Source organism: Trematomus bernacchii, unplaced genomic scaffold (genome assembly GCF_902827165.1).
Source record: "Trematomus bernacchii unplaced genomic scaffold, fTreBer1.1, whole genome shotgun sequence".
Lineage (NCBI taxonomy): Eukaryota > Metazoa > Chordata > Actinopteri > Perciformes > Nototheniidae > Trematomus > Trematomus bernacchii.
In genome coordinates this window covers 295,163-317,626 of record NW_022987617.1, presented here as the reverse complement: position 1 = coordinate 317,626, position 22,464 = coordinate 295,163, and the positions used below count along the sequence as shown (strand labels likewise).

The 22,464-nt window shown below is 42.3% G+C and overlaps 2 protein-coding genes across 2 annotated transcripts in view; both read right to left on the bottom strand.

Moving 5' to 3' along the window:
• LOC117484213 (Fanconi anemia group A protein) overlaps positions 1-7,546 on the bottom strand; it is a 72,073-nt gene extending 64,527 nt beyond the window's left edge. Inside the window, exons 1-4 of the mRNA XM_034132677.1 lie at positions 7,332-7,546; positions 6,209-6,321; positions 2,041-2,137; positions 1,502-1,656 (exon numbers count right to left, since the gene is read on the bottom strand). Coding sequence (XP_033988568.1) covers positions 1,502-1,656; positions 2,041-2,137; positions 6,209-6,321; positions 7,332-7,392 — 426 coding nt within the window. The 5' untranslated portion in view covers positions 7,393-7,546. The remainder of the gene's footprint in view (positions 1-1,501; positions 1,657-2,040; positions 2,138-6,208; positions 6,322-7,331) is intronic.
• Positions 7,547-12,634: 5,088 nt separating this feature from the next.
• slc10a3 (solute carrier family 10 member 3) lies at positions 12,635-15,042 on the bottom strand. The gene has a single exon (XM_034132676.1). The coding sequence runs from the start codon at positions 14,614-14,616 to the stop codon at positions 13,201-13,203; it is 1,416 nt and encodes a 471-aa protein (XP_033988567.1). The 5' UTR covers positions 14,617-15,042; the 3' UTR covers positions 12,635-13,200.
• Positions 15,043-22,464: the final 7,422 nt, after the last annotated feature.

Below are 22,464 nucleotides of genomic sequence, written 5' to 3'. Positions count from 1 at the left end.
CCTGAAGCTGCTGACTCTCTCCACCGTAGTCCCATTGATGGCGATGGGTGCGTGTCCCTCTCTCTGCTGCTTCATGTAGTCCACAATCAGCTCCTTGGTTTTGCTGACGTTGAGATGGAGGTTGTTATCCTGGCACCAAGATGTCAGGTTTTCGACCTCCTCCTCGCCGTTGGTGATCTGGCCGATGACGGTCGTGTCGTCAGCAAACTTCACGATGGTGTTGGAGCTGTGTGTGGCCACGCAGTCGTGTGTGAACAGGGAGTAGAGGAGAGGGCTGAGCATGCAGCCTTGAGGGGCACCGGTGTTGAGGATCAGGGTGGAGGATGTGATGTTTCCCACCCGCACTGCCTGGGGTCTGCCCGTCAAGAAGTTCAGGATCCAGTCACAGAGGGCGCTGTTGAGCCCGAGCTCTCTGAGCTTGATGGCCAGCTTGGAGGGCACAATGGTATTGAATGCTGAACTGTAGTCAATGAACAGCATTCTCACATATGTGTTCCTCTGGTCCAGGTGTGAGAGGGCAGTGTGGATGGTGAGGGCTATGGCGTCGTCTGTGGACCTGTTTGCTCTGTAGGCAAACTGCAGGGGGTCCAGAGAGTCAGGGAGGGAGGAGGTGATGAAGGATTTGATTAACCGCTCAAAGCACTTCATGATGATGGAGGTGAGTGCTACTGGGAGGTAGTCGTTGAGGCAGGTGATTTTTGTCTTTTTGGGGACAGGAACGATGGTGGAGTGTTTCAAACATGTGGGGACTACAGACTGCAGCAGTGACCTGTTGAAGATGTCTGTGAACACCTCTGCCAGCTGAACTGCACACACCCTGAGAACACGGCCAGGTGCCATCAGGTCCAGGAGCCTTGTGTGGGTTAACCCCTTTAAAGGATTTACACACATCTGCCCTGTTTAAAACAAAAGGGCAGGGCTCCTGATCCTTCTCTGCACCCCCAGCCTGGCTGCTCTCAAATCGTTCAGATGTGGATGAATGATGTGAAATATAATCAAGTGTTAAATCAGACTTTAGTTCCACCTGGAGTAAATTCACAAGCTACCCTGCAGTATACAAAGTCATTCAAACTAGCTGCACCTTTACTAGCTTTGATAACACTTTCATGATCAATCATTATAAAACATATCATATATATTATTCTGAAATGGACCAATCTGCACAAAGACTACTTTTACTGTCGCTACTTTAACTATATTTTGATGATAATACTTTTCTACTTTTACTTGAGGAACATTTTGAATGCAGTACTTTTACTGTAACAGAGTATTCCTACACTCTGGCAATGACAAGCAACCTACAGTACACAGTGTCAGTGACACCTGCACCAACTTACTCTACCAACAACATGTTGATGGGATGGCAAGTGAAAGTTCAGATGGACAACCTTAAAGATTTGAGCATTCAATTTTGTTTTAATGTTTATATGAAGGTACTAATGCAATCCTTAAGTTGAGTTAAGACACAGATACATATTCCGCTGTTCTGTCAGATACTCACTCTCTGAGATGCAGTGAGCAGCTCTCTCCTCTTGCCCTCCTCCTGCTTCACTTCCTCAGCTCCAGTGATCTCCATCAGTCTCTCCAGAACCATCTTCACTGACAGCACCGGCACCGGGACCACCAGCTGTACGGCCTGACGCCTCAGCTCAAACACTGCTCACACACAATACAACACATCCTGTAGTTCAGAGAGTTGTGGCATCATGTGGCACTGAGCAGTTAGCATCACTATAATCTCCTTTGGGGTGTAGAAAGCAACCAAATGAGTTGAGTTGCCCAGAAGATAAACAAAGATGGTCGTCATGAGAAGGTAATATAAAATCTGTCATGCCGGCCATTCAGTAAGTGACTTTTTAAAATTAGATATTGAAGAGTCCGTACACACAACAAACACTGAGAAGTGCAGACTCCCTTGCTTGTACTACGCTTTTCTTCATAGTTTTGTAATTATTGTGTATAGCAGCAGGTGCATCCGGCCTCTGAGTGTTTCAACTTTCGCCACAGACGCTGTTTCTCAGAGCTCGTCCCCACACTCACCCAGCAGTGACCCTGCCATGGCAGATGAGACGCTCTTAGACTCTGTCTGTTTCTGTTCTCCATTCTGTGTGTGGAAAATGTTGCACGGATCGGGATTCTACAAAAAAGGGTTCGAAAAAACAGTAAAGAAACATTAAAAGTATATTACAGCAAGGTCAGAAAGTATTCAAATGTAACATATTACTTCATCATCAGTCTAACTAGTTCCTAGCACAAGTACATTTCCTGAGGGAGTTTAAGGACAAAGCAGCTCCCCCTGATGTTTAAGGCCACTCTATAGTGTATTAAACATGCAGGGTGGCCTGAAAGGTGGGTGCTCTTTAACGTGCATGCGCCTGAATCACAGTCTCACACAAATGGCTTTTATACTTCTAGTGCACGCAGCCAGGCACGGTTCTAGGAGGCTGCAAAAACCTGCATTTCAAAAACCTGCATAAATACGGGTTTAAACAGCAGCATTTGCCACGGAAGGCGAGTGGCAGCTACCGTAAACCTTCTCTTACTCTGGCATCTTGTGGCAACTCCCGTTCAGCAGCGGCAGATGCATCGGCAAGTAGTGGCATCTGTGGCAGATGCCGGAAGTACATGCCACTGCCTGCAGATGCCACGAAATGCGCATGCTCTCTCTCCAAATATATGGTGTTCTTAGTTTCCATACCTCCTGTGTTTTATGAGCGACTTATCAAGTCTTAGCAAACGGCATAAAACACGATTAAACATGATAGTATATAAAACCATGCTCGTATCTATACAACCTATAGAAATACAAAACGGCCTCAGTTTAGACGTAATTCTGTCCTCCTGCTTACCGCATCATTTATGAGAATACATGTCATAACATTAACACAACATATTCGAGGTGGTTTTAAATAACATATCCGTATTTATTTATTTCTCCAAGTTAGGTTTTTGTGTGCACTGAGGAGTCTCAAACAGGCGTTTGTGGCAGATGCCGGAAGTACTTGCCACTGCCTGCAGATGCCACGAAATGAGCCACGCCCTACTGGATATTTGGTAGATTTGGCAGCTGATACAACTCAACACATTAGTTTTATTTCCTTTAACTGGTGGATATAGAGTTGCTGCAGTGGAGACACTGTGCACAGCTGATTGACAGCTGGAACACAAACCACCAAATAAAAAAATAAACATTAATTGTCTCCACTCCGCAGGGATCCCCCGATACTTTCTTACAGTTGCTCATCATGGGGGGGGTCTCCTGTCCCCGGCACAAACACACTGACACACTGCCTGAGGAAGGTTATGTGTATTTTGTCATTAACTTTTTTCGGACCACTTATTTATTTATTTTGGTGACGATCCGACCTCCATGCTGCTACTCTGGTTCAAACTGCATCCACCAAACAATATGATTTATCTCCACCTCCCCAAAATAACCTAAATCTGACACGGTGTGAGATGTCTTTTTTAGCTGTTCTGTCCTCATTTCCTGCGATCTTCTTCATGCAGTCAGTGAAAATGAATGAATGGGCGTTTCTTTGACTATTTATAGGCAAATATGGGCGTTACGAGAAGCCCGCAAAAGCTGCGCCGCATTTCGATTTGATTGTGATTTATAAATCACCGGCCTATATAGCTGAACTCCTCCAGCGCTACACCCCAGCCAGAGCTTTAAGGTCTGCTGACCAGCTGCTGCTGGTAGTGCCCAAGACCAGGCTCAAAACCCGAGGGCACCGAGCCTTCGCAGCAGCTGGCCCCAGGCTCTGGAACACTCTGCCCCTCCATGTGAGGTCGGCCCAGACCCTAGGGGTTTTTAAATCTACACTAAAAACACACTTCTTCTCTCTGGCTTTCTAGTTAGAGCGGAGCACGACTCCTGACTTTTCCTTGTGTTTTATTTTTATATATATCTGTTGTAATTTATTGTCGTTTATTGTGATTGTAGTAATGTGTTTTTATTACATGTACAGCACTTTGGCTCGACCAAAAATCGCTTTTAAATGTGCTATATAAATAAAACCTGATTTGATTTGATAAAGGGAAACCAGTGTACGCAGTGTTTTATGAATCGGAAAATGTTTGTGCGTATTTATTTGCTTTGTCCTACGTAAGCAACCTTCCCACGTGAATCCTACGCAAGACTTTATAAATGAGGCCCCCGGTGAGGTAAAGGACTCTCTGAGTGATTGGATAGTTAACTTTAGTCATCTCAGTGAGTCTCAAATTGTTTGGTCATCTATGTAAACAAATATTTCCAATGCACACCTTTATCTATTTAATATAGTTGTAAAAAATAAAGTAATAAAGCATTCCAATGTGTACTATAGGACAGTAAAAAAAACAAAAACATACAGTTTAAAAGGGGAGTGATTAGTCAAATACGCATAAATAAAAAGAAAGAATGCTAACTAGGTAAGAGAGAGGAGTTTATCAAATAAACAAGTTTAAATTATTTGTTATTGGTTGTGATCATATTCTAAAGATGTTTGGATTATTTAAATATATACAGTTCTGTTTCATGAGTGTTGAGAGCTGTACCCATAAATGTCTTCATCTTGTGCTCAAAGTGCACCAAGTGATGCATTTAACTTCAATATTTAAAAAACAAATCTTCCCGGGGGAGCATGCCCCTGTACCCCCCTAGAGTATGTGAGGTCCACTCACAAATAAAGCAGGTTCACATGGATAGGATACTAGATACGTTTGCCAGGCATTATACACTACACATTTTCTTGGATTGCACCATAGTCCTAACAAATATTTTTGTTAGAAAGGCAGGAAAAGGGATTCAAATCGAGAACTATTTCCATTGCGGAGGGCCCACCGACCCCCTGTTTTGTGTCGTCCCCCCACTTCTCAAACCAAAGTAACTTTCTGATTGGCTGGGCGAATTGCAAACCACGCCCCGTAAAACTCGGAAAAGTTTTGTGAAGCCGCCATTGTATTTGCTGGCATTAGCATTATTAGCATTAGCATTAGCCCCGCGGGCAAACATAACAGGAAGAATAGAGAGACGAAGTCCCGCCCATCTACTTCCGACCCATGGGACATTATTTCGGAAAAAATATGTATTGAAGTCAATGGGGAGAGAAAGATGATCTTTCGATCCCATTTGAATTGTGCCACGAATTACACATATGATGTTTGTCAATCTTAAAGGGCCCATGTCATGGCCATTTCCACTGATCATAATTCCATTGTTGAGGTCTACTAGAATAGATTTATATTGTGCATTTTTCCAAACTCACATTGGTTTCTCATACAGCATCTCTGTAAACTACGTGTATTCACTGAATTTCACTCTCTGCCTTTAACGGCTCGTTGTAGCTCCAATAGCTCCAGCCCCCACCCTCCCTGTGAGCACAGTGTGCTCTGATTGGTCGGGACGTTGTGAATCGCGCTGAGCTCCGTGGAGGTGTTGTTTCCTTGTTTAGGATACACAGCGAAACACAGCCAAATTCATCCTGAGCACACACAAAGTCACAGCCGAAGTAAAAACAATAAGTGTGGCTTGATATTGAGTAAGAAAAAGGTTGATAAACGCTGTGAGAATGGGTCTGCAGATAACTGTCTGTTATCAGCCTGCAGCCAGGGAGGAGAAATCAGCTGAGCTGCCTGCTCCCTGCACACAGATGTGTGTGTGAGGAAGTCCGTGGATTGGTCAATTTGGACCAATCAGCGGGGGCTTAACGTAACGGCTCCGCGGACGTAACGTAACGGCTCCACGGATTGGTCCATTTCGTTCCGGGTACGGCTTGACATCATGCCGTACCCGGAACGAAATGGAAGAATCAAATGGACAATGACGTATCTCCAACGAGGCGTTTAGGGGAGGTATTTTCTGTGTTAGAGTTTTACTCGCTACAGGGTGTACTTTAAGGGTTTGTGACTCTGCACACCGTTTACATGCATAAAAACCTTCATAACACACAAGGGGACGGGTAATAACCGGAAAAGCATGACATGGGCCCTTTAACAAATAATGTCCATGTCAAAAAAGTCAGTTTGTCGTAAAACTGTTGAAATATAAGACTATGAAAAATACGTAACTAGAAAGACTACAAATCCCAGAATCCCTGACTGTAAGGACATGTCAATTGTTACACACTTCTTCCTCATTCCTGAGGTTAGTATTAAAAGTTATTATTTTAATGGCTCATTGTTCTTCATTGGCTATCCAGCCCAGCAGGTTCTGAGGTCCACTCACCCCCCCCTCCCTGAGCAGGCTGCCCAGGCTCTGCTGCTGCGCCAGCAGCTGCAGGGTCTCCTCCTGCAGCCTCTCAGCCTCGGCCTGCCTCGGCCTCTTCACCACACGACCAGCTGGGAGTTCAACAGCAGAAGAAACAACACTTAGAATGTAAAAAAACTTCTTATTGACACAGTTTCAGTATTTGAGAACAGTTTACCACATTGTTTAAAGTTACAGTATGGCAAAACTAAGCAAGTTGTTAGATGTTGGCAGCGGTGTAATGAAGTACGTTTACTCAAGTGTTTTACTTAAGTAGGATTTTGTACTTTTATATAAGTAAGATTATAAATGCAGGATGTTTACTTAAAATCCGTGGTGAAAAGTAACTAAGTATTGTTACTGAAGTACTGAGGTACTACACATTGGAGGTACTTACCATTACTTTATACTTCTACTCCACTACATTTTGGAAGCCGATTGTGTACTTTTGACTCACAACAATTATTTAACAGAGGTATTTACTAGTTACTTACACAATACTTAGGAACAACTTTTAAAATGGGATTATTCGGTATAGATTAAACCATCCAACATTATATTTTAATGACTAAAACGACGAGTGGGTAAACAGAAAACTAATTGGCAGCTATTTTTAAGTTTTTAATTTCACAGTTCCAGCTTCTTAAATGTGAAGATTTGCTGCTATTGCTTAAAATATTTGTGTAAATATTTTAATATTTTACTCCTAATACTAGTAGTACTAGTCTAAGTACATCTACCTAATAGTACTTAAATACTTTTACTTACGTACCATTCTGGAGGCAGTACTTTTACTTGAAATTGAGTATTTTTACAGTGTGGTATTAGTACTTTGACACAAGTAAAGAATCTGAATATGTTTCTTGAGTAAAATATATGAGTACTTCTTACACCACAGATTGTTGGCCCACTTGTTAATAGATGACATCATATTTACATACACAAACCTGTACCTTCAGAGGGTAATCTTGTTGACTAGTAATGTAAAGGGGTGGTTCTCTTGAAGGGTCCTGTGGAGCGGCCATTATCTTTAAAGTCTGTACAAACGTATTATTTAATATGGAGCACCGTGAATAATAACTGAGTTCAGCTGTCAACTCACCGAGGAGGCTGGACAGAGTCCTCTTCTGAGAGACCGATTCACATGAGGCACTCAGTGACATTTTACCTACAAAAAATGTGTATATACTCTTCGAGGCAAAATCGACTTTAAAGTCCCTTGTAACCAGTACATCAACAGTTTTAGAGGACTATTCCCGAGTAAAAGTCTTCATGCTGCTGTGGTACTGTTTCGGTTCACGTACTCCTCCATGTTTCTCCTCGCGCTCTTCTCTCCCATTGGTCCGAGCTACAGCCAATCATGATAGACCATTCGGCTGCGGTGCGAACATAGAGTGGCGAAGTTCCTCCCACTTACTTCCGGGGTATGGGACCTTATTCCGGAAAAGTTATGCATTGAAGTCAATGGGGAGAGAAAACTTATCTTTCGATCCCGTTTGAATTGTGCCATGAATTACACATATGATGTTTGTCAATCTTAAAAAATCATTTCCATGTCAAAAAAGTCACAGTTTGTCGTAAAACTGTTGAAATATAAGACTATGAAAAATACGCAACGAGAAAGACTACAAATCCCAGAATCCCGGTCCTGCATGCTGGCTCTTACGGAACCGGCTAACTCCCATTTTGTGTATGTACAGCTCTCAACATGCCCAGACTTGTAGTGATTTTCACCTCTTTTAATACTTTTCGCCTCATTCTGAAAGAAAGAAGTGAAATGTGCCAACGTGACGGCCGTCTTGGTGTGTGGTGCGAGACGGGAGATGTAGTTCATTGAGCGGTTTCACACAAAAAAAGTGTTACTTCACAGTTTTACGACACATTCGTATTTTTTTGACTTGTAAAATTATCTTTTAAATTGACAAACATCATATGTGTAATTCGTGGCACAATTCAAACGGGATCGAAAGATAATCTTTCTCTCTCCATTGACTTCAATGCATAACTTTTCCGAAATAAGGTCCCATGGAGCTCAACCGGAATGGGAGAGACTTCGCCTCTGCTGCTACAGTATTGATCACACCACAGTGTATAACAGTCTCCTTCTGTGTGTTGGATAACAGGAAGGGATTACATTTGTGATATGCCTAATTTGTCCAAGTATGACAAACTGAATTTAACTCACATAATCAAGAATTGTCTATTTCCTTTGTTTTATTTAAAGCTAGAAGTCAATAGTTAATCATTTAATTTGTGTGTCCCTACAAGAGTTTGGGATGTTTCATTAATTATTTTGGAAGGTAATGGCTTTGATAATTAAAGTGGGCTCCATGTACATTTGCTGAACACATATCTCTGAATTGTTTTTCACTTTGTATCATCTCTTTCTGTCAGGATATTATTTTTTCTTCAATGTAAATGTTAACAGGGCGTTGCTGTAAAATAGCATGTTTGCTGTATTTAAATAAATAAAACTATTCGGTGTTCATTATTATTATTTTTGTCTTCCTTACTTTAATTTGTTATTTAGTTATTTTGTTTTCCTCTAATGAGTGTTATTACTGTTATTTTATTTTGTTATTTTATTTTACATTCTCTTGCACTATTTTATTTGTTTTATCTGTTTCATTTGTTTTACATATTCATGTGGCACTGTTGGAGGAGCCTGTGACTTAATGTGCACATGACAATAAAGCCTTGAATCTTGAATCTTATCGAGACAGGATGGGTCCTGTCAGTGGATTATTATTATTACTATTGGCATTTAATGTATTTTGTTACCAGATGTAACTCCTGTTCACTTGGTAAATATTAAATAATGCGTCATATTTGATAAGACGATGAAACAGATTGTATGTCAAATATTAATTTGTTTTACATAACCAGGCTTGGGGAGTAACAGATAACATGTATTGCGTAATAAGGGTAAAGGATACTGTATTCCCTTACAGTTACATAAAAAAAGATGTTAACAGATTACTGTTACATTTAAAAAAATTGGGAATTAATAGCAGAGTTACGAAATTACTAAAAACTAAAAGATCATCTAGTGTTTGTTGTTAAAGGATCAGATGTTATCTCTTCTCTTAGAGCTGTACTGTTCTGCTAATACTTTAAGAGTGAATCTATACGCCTACTGCCTGAATCTGCTTTATGGTTTCCACTTTCTTTGCTTCATTTGTTCTGTTTTTAATTCAGAAGGTAAAATGATGTATGTGAGCTTAACTGTGTGTATTAAACTAAAACAGAGCATTTTCTGTCAGCTCAGATTTTATTTCTGCTTTTTTAAACTGTAGCATGTGCTCATGTGTTTCAGTGTTGGTGTATAGGCTGCTGCCTGAATATGCTGAATAAAAGGCAGCTTTTCCTATCAATAAAATCATTGTTGATCCTAAATATGCTGGGATATTAAAGTAACCCTCCCAACCCTGGCTACAGACTAGTGCACAGTTTGTTTGTAGCCTTTATTTAACCAGGTGAAAAATCCCATTGAGATCAACGATCTCTTTTTCAAGGGAGACCTGCGGTACATTGGTTACACATAAAAACAACAGAAAACAAAAAGGACATCACAACATAATTACAGGGGTATAAATTAGCAACCTATTCACAGTGATAGGTATCTAATAACATTTCATCCAGCCGTGCTTTAAAATGATGCAAGGGAACCAAAATGCTCAGTTTCAATGTTTTTTGCATAGTGTTCCAAGCTAGAGGAGCAGCGCACATAAAAGCTTTAGTACCTAAAACAGTCCTACAGTGTAAACAGCAGGTACAGTGAGAGGCGTGTCAGGACAGGTGTGGCTGTAGTGTGCCCCCCCTCTTCATAACAGAGCTGACCTGTGTTTGAAGGCCTGAAGAGGAAGTGTATTTATATTGTGGGCGAATTCCTTGCTCAAATTCACAGTTGGGAGGTTCAAGAATAAGAAATTGTTGAGGATTAACATTTTTATGAACAAATGGGATTGTGACTCAGTTCAGATTTCCCATAGTGAGTGCCACGTATACAAATCTCAGTGTGACCATGAGTGTGCAGCAGCGTGCTCCATCTTGCCCTTGGTGTGTTGGAGTGGCGATCACTCCTCATCGTCAGCCGGCTTCTCTTTGTTTTCTGGAGATTCCAGCTCTATTGCGCGGGCAGCAGGAAAACTGTCTCACGGGAGTTGGTGAAAGGAACTCATGAAAAGTTAATGCAATGTGTCCTCATGAATTTTTAACAGGACTCTCTTCCTATTGTGCCACTAAAGTGCAGGGTGGTGATATAAACAGGAGTGCTGATTGCAAACCTCATCCGCTGTCAGCAGCATGGAGAACAACACGCAGTGACACCTTAGAATACACACGCACGCACGCACACACGCACACACGCACGCACACAACCTGTTAACTATTTATCAAAAGATGAGTTCGTACAGTGGGGCTATAATAAATGTCAGATTTCTTGCACCTTTGAAGTAAAAAAAGAACAACAATTAAAGAGTATTTCATTCATTGTTCAGCATTGTTTTAGAACATTTTTGTGACTCAAAGTTAACAATGACCTAAACACATTATTACACATTGAGTAAATCGTAGTTGAAAACTCATATTGTACTGCAAATACAGTGCAATATCTTTAACAAATGTGCTTTTCACAAAATGTTGGCAGTGTTAACAGCCCTGAGCCTGTTTTTCAGGTCTCAGGCTCGAAAATGACATTCCCAGAACAAATGACCATATCTTCCCTTCTAAAATAATAATCTTTATTCTCAAAGTAATGATAAACCTGTGAGTTGGATGTAGAAAAGTCAGAATCAATATAGATGTTTTTTATTTTAAAGAAAATTCAGATTTTACATAGTAAAAAACTGTAAATTACGTTGGGGGGCCCAAGATTATAAGAGGTTAATATAATGTTTTATTATAAAAGTGAATACTTTTTTGAAAAACAGCAGTTCAAAGATTGACCAATCATATTTAGATTGTTTTAAAAGTTTAAACGTTTTTTGTTGCACCTTTTCTACAACTTAGTCCTCTAACTGTGTTAATGTATGCACTAATTACACACAAGCAAAGCCTACTTGGCAATAAGCCTGATTCTAAACCCTTTAATGAAATCATTTGTTAAAATAAATTAAAAAATAATCAATTATGTCCCCGTGTTATGCCTGCACAATATATTAAGCTTCCCCTGATTGCTTTATGTATTTAGTTCAAGTTACATTCATGTAGGTCAGATCTTTTATCCATGCCTCTTGTGACAAAATCAATAGAGATGCTACAAAAAGCTTTGTGTGTAAGGTATGAGGAAGAGTTTCTGACCCAGAGAGATTATGTATCTCTGTCTACAGTTGTCACTCCCTTGTGACGGCGCACAGAAAGCGGAGTGCCCCCCTCTGTGAGGCGGCCACAGGAGTTGAGACACCATTCCTGGGAGTTTTACACCCAGAACGCTCCGCTCAGCCGGGAGGCTTTACATGTGTGCTACATTCCTGAGAGCTCCGTCAGATCTGCTGGGCAAAACAGCAGGACTGAACCCTCTTGATTTCCATTACAGAGCTGCCTCCAAGAGTGTGTAAACGAAACCAAATAAAAGTATTTACATAAAACAACTTCCCCTTCATTCACTGGAGCTGTGAGACGTGTCTTTGACAGAAAGGGGAAGTTGGTTCTGACAATGAACACTGAGTTTTGAACCTGCTGCCAATAGTTCACCTCAACAAGAGAACTGATCAAAACTGGACCATGTCCTCTGATGCAATATGTTACTGAAGTGAAGACATGCATCACTGTTATTCTGCTCACACTTCTATTTATTTATTTTATTTTTGCCTGGATCCCTGTATTCATTGTCTTCATGTAAACCACTGTACACACATTCCTCACTGACCTTTAATATTATTTAAACAAACCCTGCTCAGCATTTCAGATTTATGACATTTTGGATTTGAATCCTGTACAGCAATATAACAGAATGTTAATGCAACAGAAATGTTATCAGTACTCTCAATAACCCATATAACCTCCTCTAACCCCTAAACTGATACCACTTACTGCTAAGCCTCTGAAAAACTGCTGACAATGTTCAGTAGGTAATGTTTTACCTCCCTGATTAGACCACAGTCAAAGAATCCCAATGGCTGACGTTTTGTGGCATACAATTGTGAGATTTAAATACATTATTTATGAGGACAGGTATCACTTTAATTGAATAATATCAGAAATGTGATAATCCAAAAGTATCTACTTTGGAACTTAAAACATACCATCAGGCTGCTCTTAAAATGTGCAAAACGTCAGACCAGCATTTCACCATCAGGTTAGTTTCCTATTTAAACACACACTCTTTACATAACAACAAACTGTCTCTCTTCACGGAGCCATTGAACGTGCTTCCTGGTACACAATACTCATAACAAACTGAAGCCTGCTTTAACAATGTTTTATTAACTTTTTCGTAATTTCTCCTCACTTATATTCAAGTACATGGATTCGCAGATCCAGGAGACACAATCAGTAGCAAATACTTTCATACCATCATCATCATCATGTTCCTGTTTGATTTCCAAATAATTCCCCGTAACCCCCCTGAAATCCTCCCCCAGGCTAAGACACATGGACCTCATGTAAACATGATGCAAATCAATCTTTGCTTTTTGATTACAAAAAGTAATCTGGTAGAAAAATATCTTTTCTTTTATAGGTAGGTCTCTTCTTGTGAATATTTACATTAAGTACCTCACAGTATAATCTGATTTTAAAAAGTACATACTGTAAAATAAACACAAAAAAGGTCTCAGAGGGGTAAAAGGCCTTTGGTTTTCATGAAAAATACGAAAACAATGACAAAACACAAAAAGTCCATTCACTGTCCTGTGTACCACAACAGTGAAGACTGAACTGGTGATTGTTGTGCGTCTTGTAGCCATCATGTGGGACACCAAATATCCACAGGTTTCAAAGAGTTCAGAACAAAAAAACTGTGGCTACAATCAGGCGTCACTCCTGGGGACGGCGGGCCCACACAATCTCCGCTGGAAAAAGTAGCCCAAAACTATGAGCAGCATCTCCGAGGTGCTGCTGAGGGCCACGATGAATGGCGCCTGGGACGCGAAGTCAGCCTCTGCCCGGCGGAACGACAGCTGCATGACGGCCAGGGCCAGCAGGCTGTTCTGCACCCCCACCTCGATGCTCACCGTCTTCTTCTGCGGGGGAGCCAGGCCCGCGAGCCTGGCCAGGATGGCCCCGACCACCAGCCCCAGCAAAGGCACTGTCACCCCAACTGCCACGATCTGGGGCCGCACATTGGCCAGGATGGACGCTCCCATTTGGTAGGCCATGAAAATGCCACCGACGATGAGCACAAAGCTGAAGGGTCGTATGAGTGCCAACAGGACGCGAGTGAGGGCGGGCAGGCGCAGCTTGACCAGCATGCCTAGCGAGATGGGGATGGCGATGAAGAGGAGGGTGCCCAGGATCTTCACAAAGGGCACGTGCAGGGCCGCGTGCACACCCAGCAACCGACCATACAGGGCTGAGGACAGAGGCATGGCTGCTGCCGCCACCACCGTGGAGACCAGGGTCATGGAGATGGCCAGGGTCACGTCTCCCCCGAGCAGCAGGCTATACAGGTAACCCCCCCCACCTCCTGGGGCAGAGCAGGTGATTACCAGGCCCAGGGACAGCGCTTTGGGCAGGTTGGCCAGCCGGGATATAGAGTAGGCATACAATGGCATCACCAGGAACTGACCAAGCACCCCCAGGAGCAGAGGTACCGGGCTCTTCAGCAGCCCCCGCAGAACCTCCACCTCCACCTTGCACCCGAATGCACACTTGTTGACAAAGATGAGGGGCAGCAAGGCGAACAGCACCGGGTTCTCAGAGAAATGGGACAGGCCACCCGACTGGATGAGCCGGGTGGCCGGGTCATCATTCCCAGGCGCCACTTTGATGGAGTAATCCGTCCTTTCCTCGATCAGAACCGGCACCGAATCCTGGTCCAGTTCCAGCAGCTGGATCTGCAGCTGAGCCTTGCCTGGGAACCCGGAGCGGATGCTGATAATGTAGCTCTTGGCTTTTCCTTGGTGGCCGCTATCCGTCACATTCAGTATGGAGAGGACCTCCGGGTCCAGGGAACGGACCGTAACCGTCTGCTTCCAGCTCTGGCGGCCCTTAACGCTCGCGGCCCCGCTCCGGTACTGGCTGCAGATTACAATCACGCCGTTGGTGTTTTCAGGAAACTCGAATTCCTGCGACGAGCCGTCCCCGATGCTGATAAACCTGCTGCTGCCGTCTGCCGTGAGGTCGGTGTCGTTACTGCTGTCGACAGTCAGGTTTCCGGTGGCACACGCCCGGTCTGCTCCGCCGGTAATAAGGAAGAGACAACAGAATGTAAATAGCGTCCTCATCTTGCTGACGGACAGGGGGCGGAGGGGCGCCGCAGAGACACGCTTCTCCCCGCGAGCGGCCTCCCCAGACGGTTACACCGCCGCCCTGTTACACCGGGACGGTACACTTCTCATTCTAGTCTCCGGGACAAAACAAACGCGTCGGCAGCCAGCTCCACATCTCGTCTGGTTCCCATTTTCTCGCTGCCTTTATACCGGAACCTAAACATCACCCCGCCCTGTCCTGCTCGAGCCCAGCTCCACAGCAGCAGCCCCCGGCACACAGGAAACACTCTAACACACTCCCACAGGTTCTCACGGCTTCTCTTTGTCTACTCGGTGTGAAGATGTCTCTGTGGATAAAGCCAAGAACCTCTCCTGTCGGTCTGTTTGTCTCCCCGCTGGATGGACGCTGAGAGCATCGTAGCTCCGCTGCTCGGATTTATTTAAAGCTAGCCTGAGTAAAATTGGAACTTCCGGTCACGACATGCCAAATTAAACCGCTTTATCTCATAGTAACGTTGGTGGAATATAAAAGTACAGAATTTGGAATTAGTAATTCGACTATTTTAGCAAAATATATCATCCACAAATGCTGCTACCTCAACATTTCTCTAAAATGTATTGGTTTTCTGAATGTGAAAGAATATTAAATGCTGCAAAAGTAAAAATTACCAACAATTTTACCAATTTCTACACACCTTAATTCCTTATCATCCACTTGTGTTTTGTTTATTTTATTTTTTCTTTCTGTTGTTTGTTCATAATGCCCTCAGTTTTAATTCATTTAATGAACACTGTTGTGATGTGCCCTTTTCTGAAATATTCTATAAAGTTGAAAGAAAAATAAAATAAAACATTGGTGGAATATTAAACTGAATAAAGGGAGAACGTCAAATACGTTGGCAATTTAATTAATTGCAAATGTATATATACATTTGCAATTACCACCTGGGAGTGTCAAGTCAAAATGTTGGAGTGTGTTTTTATATTGTGCTCACATGGTTAAACATTCCTAAATCCAATGTTGTTTAATGCCTATCAAATACCCTCAATGAACTCAAATTATGAGATATTACAGCCTAGAATTATAGGCCCACTGGTTTCCCTGGAGATTATGTACATTTGGAGGCAGCATAGGTGTTACAGACGGCAGTGAGGTCCGATATACTTAAAAACTGACAGGTACACAGAGCACAGCACACACCATGAGCCAATACATGATTAACTCCAGGCCCCTGTAGCAGGTTAATCCAGCCTTGGATATACAACCTTCAGTCAAATGTGAACAATAGGAAACACTTTCTTATAATTTCAGCAGTTTGTATGACAACTTTATAAAGATACATTTGCAGAAATAAACCATTTGGGCCTTCGCTAGACTCATATTGTATCAATCAGAGAAACCCTTTGGAGATCCTGGATATCCAGTTCAACGATTGTGTATTAACTGGTTTGTTATACTCAAATATCAAATGATAAGGGCCTTTAAGGAGGGTCCTGCTTTATCAGTTTAACTGAATAGAGTGGTGCAGTCACGCGTCCTAAAAAAAAAGTAAGCTTCTTCCGGTTCCCTCGACAAAAAAACAATGCAATTTCTCCATAGGATTTTGGAAAATAGCTCGAAATAAGGTCTGTGGTTGACACACATTTAAGAGACGGATCACGTTTTGTTCAGTCGGATAATCTCCACATGTCTACCCTACTTTTCTAATTTTCTAATCATAAATCTAATCGATAGATTTATGATCGATAGATTCACTGCACCACTCTATACAACCTGATCTATGTCTGCTAGGACAAAGTACCACATAGCAGATCTGGGGCCAGATTTTATTTTAGCTAAAAAATTGTAACATTACACAGAGGAGTAAGGGAACTGATTTATTAATGTGATTTATATATAGCCTACTGTTTACTTAATACATAATAACGTTTTCTAAAAGTAAGTGAGCAGGGGAGAATAACAAGGAATTCATTGTTTTTCCCAGGGCCAGATGCTAAAGCATGGGCCTATGCCTGTTATTCTTACATTACATTACATGTTACTTGTTAGACGCTTTTATCCAAAGCGACTTACATACTCTATACTGTGGACAATCCACACAGGAGCAATTTGGGGTGAAGTGTCTCAGGGACACAACGACATGCTGACTGCAGTGGGGTTTGAACCTGTGCTCCCCTGATCCGAACACCAACGCACTAAACCACTGCGCCACACACCTCTTACACTTTTGTGATATTCAATTGAATAATTTCTTCTTTCACTTAAAAAAACTGCTTTTGGATTCACGACAGATTAAAAAAATGTGTTTGAATTTTTATTTTTTAACCTAACCCTATATTTATATTTTATATTAAAGGTGGGGTAGGTAAGTTTGAGAAACCGGCTCGAGATACCCTTTTTGTTATATTCCATGGAATGCTCTTAACATCCCGATAGCAATGAATATCTTAAGTGCTTTGACAAAAAATCCATTAAAAAATGTAATCTGTGGAAGCCGTAGTACTGTGAAAAGCACGACCAATCATTTTAGCCGGCCCGGCTAAAATGACTGGATGGCCTACCTGCCTGTCAGCCTTCCATCTGTGCACAAATTTATCTCGTGCCCTCATTGGTCATGTGCCGCGTTCGTGTGTGTTGGAGGAGGGGCTCTGTAAGGAAGTGGCAGATTTTTTCCGGCTGTGTATTTTCTAATTCTGGCGATCTCGAGCCGGTTTCTCCAAAATTACCTACCCCACCTTTAATATTATAATTTTTTCCTCTCGATTTTCCACACTTGGATAATTTATGTTCTCTAGTATTGTTTTTCATATTCTAAGCCTAAGAGGCGAAGTCCCTCCCCTTCCGGGGACCTCCATGGGACCTTATTTCGGAAAAAGTATGTATTGAAGTCAATGGAGAGAGAAAACGTATCTCTCGATCCCGTTTGAATTGTGCCACGAATTACACATATGATGTTTGTCAATCTTAAAAAATAATTTTGTGAAGTAACACTTTTTTTGTGTGTGAAACCGCTCAATGAACTACATCTCCCGTCTCGCACCACACACCAAGACGGCCGTCACGTTGGCACATTTCACTTCTTTCTTTCAGAATGAGGCGAAAAGTATTAAAAGAGGTGAAAATCACTCCAAGTCTGGGCATGTTGAGAGCTGTACATACACATAAGGGGAGTTAGTCGGTTCCGTAAGAGCCAGCATGCGGGACCGGGATTCTGGGATTTGTAGTCTTTCTAGTTTCATATTTTTCATAGTCTTATATTTCAACAGTTTTACGACAAACTGTGACTTTTTTGACCTGGAAATTATTTTTTAAGATTGACAAACATCATATGTGTAATTCGTGGCACAATTCAAACGGGATCGAAAGATAATCTTTCTCTCCCCATTGACTTCAATACATTATTTTTCAGAAATAAGGTCCCATGGGTCGGAAGTAGATGGGCGGGACTTTGCCTCTCTATAGGTACACAAATCACCTTCACTTCCGAGCAACAAAACGTTTATTTTTAAGGAAAGGAGGCACTACTTCCGGGCCCTTTCTCATTTCACTAATTTCCCCTCCTCGACTCCTCGAATCCTCGGTCCTCTGGTAGTGACCCGGAAATGGATTTCAGCGTGCCATTTTGAAGGACATCTCATTTCTCTAAATGCACTTCGAGGACCGAGGATCAAGCATCGAGGAGGCTCTCTGGAGGAGCTATAACCGAGGATACACTGATGGGTCCTCCGCGCCAGTCCGCGGATCCTCCGCGGATGTATTTCCGGCAACAGTGAAGTTTCAAAGAGTCGTGACGCACGGCCGCACTTATCTCAGCCAATGACAGCTCTGCATGCATCCCCTGGATATTATTTTAGTAACTGCTTGAACGGCGACGCGATGTTTCCAGTGAGAACAGCTGTGAGGTCCGTGCAGAAAGCAGAGCAGTATGACTCTTTTAAACATCACTGTTGCCGGAAATACATCCACGGAGGACCCATCAGTGTATCCTCGATTATAGCTCCTCCAGAGAGCCTCCTCGATGCTCGATCCTCGGTCCTCGAAGTGCATTTAGAGAAATGAGATGTCCTTCAACATGGTGCGCTGAAATCCATTTCCGGGTCACTAAACTGTTGGGGAAATATTTTCCAAGGTCCATAACTTTGACCCAGTGTATCAGTTCAAACTGTCCTGACTGAGCACACGCACCTGTAACCTTGGCTGCTGTGCTCTCAGTGTTTTGTCTCCCTGTTCCTGCCTGTTGGCGTCAGCTGATAGAGGTGTTATGATTCTATCTTGTTATGCACAATGTTGATTATTCTCTCTGAACTAGCTAAATACATGGGTCTGAGGTAGAGTTCTTCAGAATTGACGTGGCAACTCTACCGTGAAGTCAGAACCTCTGACTCTTGGACTTGTTTTGTGAATTCTCCGGCCGAAGCTCGAAATAAACCATCAGTGTTTGACATCAAAGCTCCAGCTCTCGGTGACTCCCACTGCATTGCTACACAGAAGTTTCTCCCACACCGGAGGACCGAGGAGTCGAGGAGTCGAGGAGGGGTAATTAGTGAAATGAGAAAGGGCCCATGTATGATGAGAGGGGGGGATTATATAAAACAACCGATGCTGTTTTTTTGTTACCTGAAGTAAATAGTATAGACTGTAGTCATTGAAGCTGCCTCCACCTCTCCCCTCTCTTTCACATTGCATTGTCTTTCTAATTGTCTTTTACAAACATGGTATTTATATTGCTCCTCTCTATTTTCCTCTTAATCAAGACCTGACTGTCAGTTTCTGTTCCCTGACATTTAACCCTGGTAAGTAGTGTCAATTTGTGTAATGTAATTTAAGCAAAAAAAACATGTTTCATTCCAGGCACACCGTCCGGTAAAATGTAACCAATAGGAAACACTTTTTCTTATAATCAGCAGTTTGTATGACTATTTTATTACAGTAAGATAAATGATCAGAAATGAACCATTTAGGCCTACGCTAGACTCATATTGTATAAATGAGAGACCCTTGGAGACCCTTGACGTCCTTGTGTATAAACTGGTTTGTTCCAGTTTATCATCAACTAACATAAGGGTTTCAAGAAAGGTCCTGCTTTATCAATTCAATACAACCTGAACTATGTCCGCAAATGACAAAATATCACGTAGCAGATCTGGGGCCAGGTTTTATTCTTATTATATATTATTATTAACATGTTTGCACTAGTATATCTTCTTCTGAAATGAAGATCTGAATACCTGTTCCCTCTCAGGCAGTATGTTGTGAAACTGATCCATTATGCTCATGTGGGAAATCAACAGCCACTCTCCCTGAGCAGTTTCCAGTTACAGGCCTGCTGCCAATAAGCTATTGCTTATTTGTCATACACAAACAGCAGACACAACTGGGTAACCTGACACCGCCTGCCCTGCCCTGTAGAGTGGCTTTAAAGGGGACCTCCATTCTGTCAGCAAGGCCCTGGGAGCATCCCTTTTTTTTACAAACTGGCTCCTGCTGGGAGTCACTCACATATTTAAAAGTCATTCTCAATTCATAACCTCCAGTTTCACTTCCCTGCAGGGTCAGCCAGGTCACTGGGTCGGTATTTTCCAGAGAGAGCACCACCTGAGGCCTGTACTACGAAGCTGGATTTTCGCTTAGCCGGCTAACTTCAGGGAAATCTCGGGCTTTCCGGTCCTACGACGCTGGCTCTCTTTTTAGCGGGCTAGATTTCCATGGTAACTTATGCTGAGCGGCAAACCTGCTCCGGAGCAGGTTAGGTGGCAGGCTAAGAGATCAACTCAGTGAAAGCACCGCCTGCTGACCAATCAGAGCTCCGTGTGCGGAGTTTAAAGCGATCAATTCATATTACAGGATAGAGGAAATACAGAAAAACTGCCGTTGCAGGAAAGACGGCCGGCCAAAATCAACTGACTGTGTGAACGTGAAAATTAATAGAATATCCCCTCCCATCTTCAGAGCAATCTGACTATTATAACATTAGCGTTAAGAAAGCTTACTTAAATATCTGCCACAACATAAGTAACCAGATCAGAGTAACATTACGTACAGTCCGCGGCACTGTGAGTGCAGACGTCGATGTGTCCCATTATCATTCATATCATATCACATCATAATGTATCATATATTTCCTTATCTGAGTCAGCTGAGCCGTATCTGGCCGTGCAACACTCACAGTGTCACATACTGTATGCAGAAGTATTATTTTAAGCAACACATTAAGTTGACGAAACACTCGAGTCAAATGCAATTAAAGTCAGATCGTGTCTTGGACGGGGCAGTGATATCATAAACCTGTTAATGTACGCATTCAAACGCTTTTTCTTTTACCAGCTGTATTCACCTTGCAGGTGCAGCTATGTGGCTTTTATCCTGGATAAAGTGTTTAAGTCATGGATGTTTAAAGTTTAACTTCTTCATATTTGACTAATATTAAAGTTCACTTTTCATTCAGGAAGTATGACGCTGCGCTGTCAGTACGCTTGTCCATGTTTGTGATTGGTCGAATGCTCCAAATACCACCCCTTTCATGTGAACGCGCACCTAACTAGATAGGACACGGCTGGCTTGAGCGATCCACTTGATAACCAGCGTCGTAGTACAGTTTAGCGAGAGCGCGTATGTTTTGGATTGGGCCAACCGGCTAACTCAAACATATCCAGGTTAAGTTGAACCAGCTTCGTAGTACAGGCCTCTAGGCTTATCATGGATATAACGTGTCAGCTCTCAGCGAGTTGGAGCCAGTCGTGGGACAGCTTGTTCTTCATCTCAAGGTTCAAGGTTCAAGGTTCTTTATTGTCAATCTGACATAGCTACAGAGTAATTATGTAGTTGAAAATCTTATGTCACAGGCTTCTCCAACAATGCAACATAATAACATAATAACAATAGCAATACAAAAAGAAAAATAGTTATAAAATAAAGTGATGATGTGGAATAGTGCAGTCTATTGTGTTGCCGTGAGTTGTGCGCCCTCCTTCTGTCACCACGGCTAAGTCAAGGCTTCGAGAAAAAGAAAAGAAGGACGTAGAGCAAGACAACCTGCTGTGGTGATCTCTCTGGCCTCCTCTTTGACATTTCACGGAGCGACAGCCAGTTGTGGGGCTGCCGGGCATGCACACTTCCTGCCTGGCATTTTGCTGCTCCCCTCCCAGGGCGTTCTAATTATTTACCCATGGTATGATCATTTACCTCATGACTTATGAAGAGGAATGCAAAAAAATCCCCTTTGTTACATTTCCCAAAGCCCAACTTGACACTTTCCCCAGTGATGGCTTCAGTGAGAATCCACAGGAATATTTGCTGCAACTGTTTAGAGAACCCAGCTGCAGCATCAGCGTCTGCGTGTGAAATCACTGCATCATGTGAACATTCATGTACCAACTCAGGGCAGTAAAGAAAACCGCTGAGGCAAATATAAAAATGGTGGTATTGTGTTAAGTTATGTTTGATTTAACAATTTCATATAATTTTTTTTTTTGACCTATTGGAATATAGGCCAACCAAAACAGTGTAATTGTACAGTTTAGCACAGGATCCAACCAAAGTCCAGCTGGGCGGACCGAGTGTTTAATAGAAATTCTGATCGAACCCGTATGGATCACACACACACACACACACACAAGTAAAACAATATAAATGGTTTAATTTTAAAATACATTTACTAGTTTTTAAAGCTATTTGGTCATGTCCTAGCTATTAACTGTCCTTAAGTCAGTGCTAAACTGAAAACAAAGACCAGCTGTGAGGCAGGTTTTTATAACTACGGCCCAGCCTCCCAGAAGACCTGAGCTTTTAACGGAATTGCATTTATTTATTTGTTCTTGCTTTATTCAGTCCTGTGTGTATTAAGTGTTCTTATTATTCACATA

Excerpts from the sequence above, each read along its gene's own strand:
- slc10a3 (XM_034132676.1), bottom strand. The coding sequence starts at position 14,616 with ATGAGGACGCTATTTACATTCTGTTGTCTCTTCCTTATTACCGGCGGA.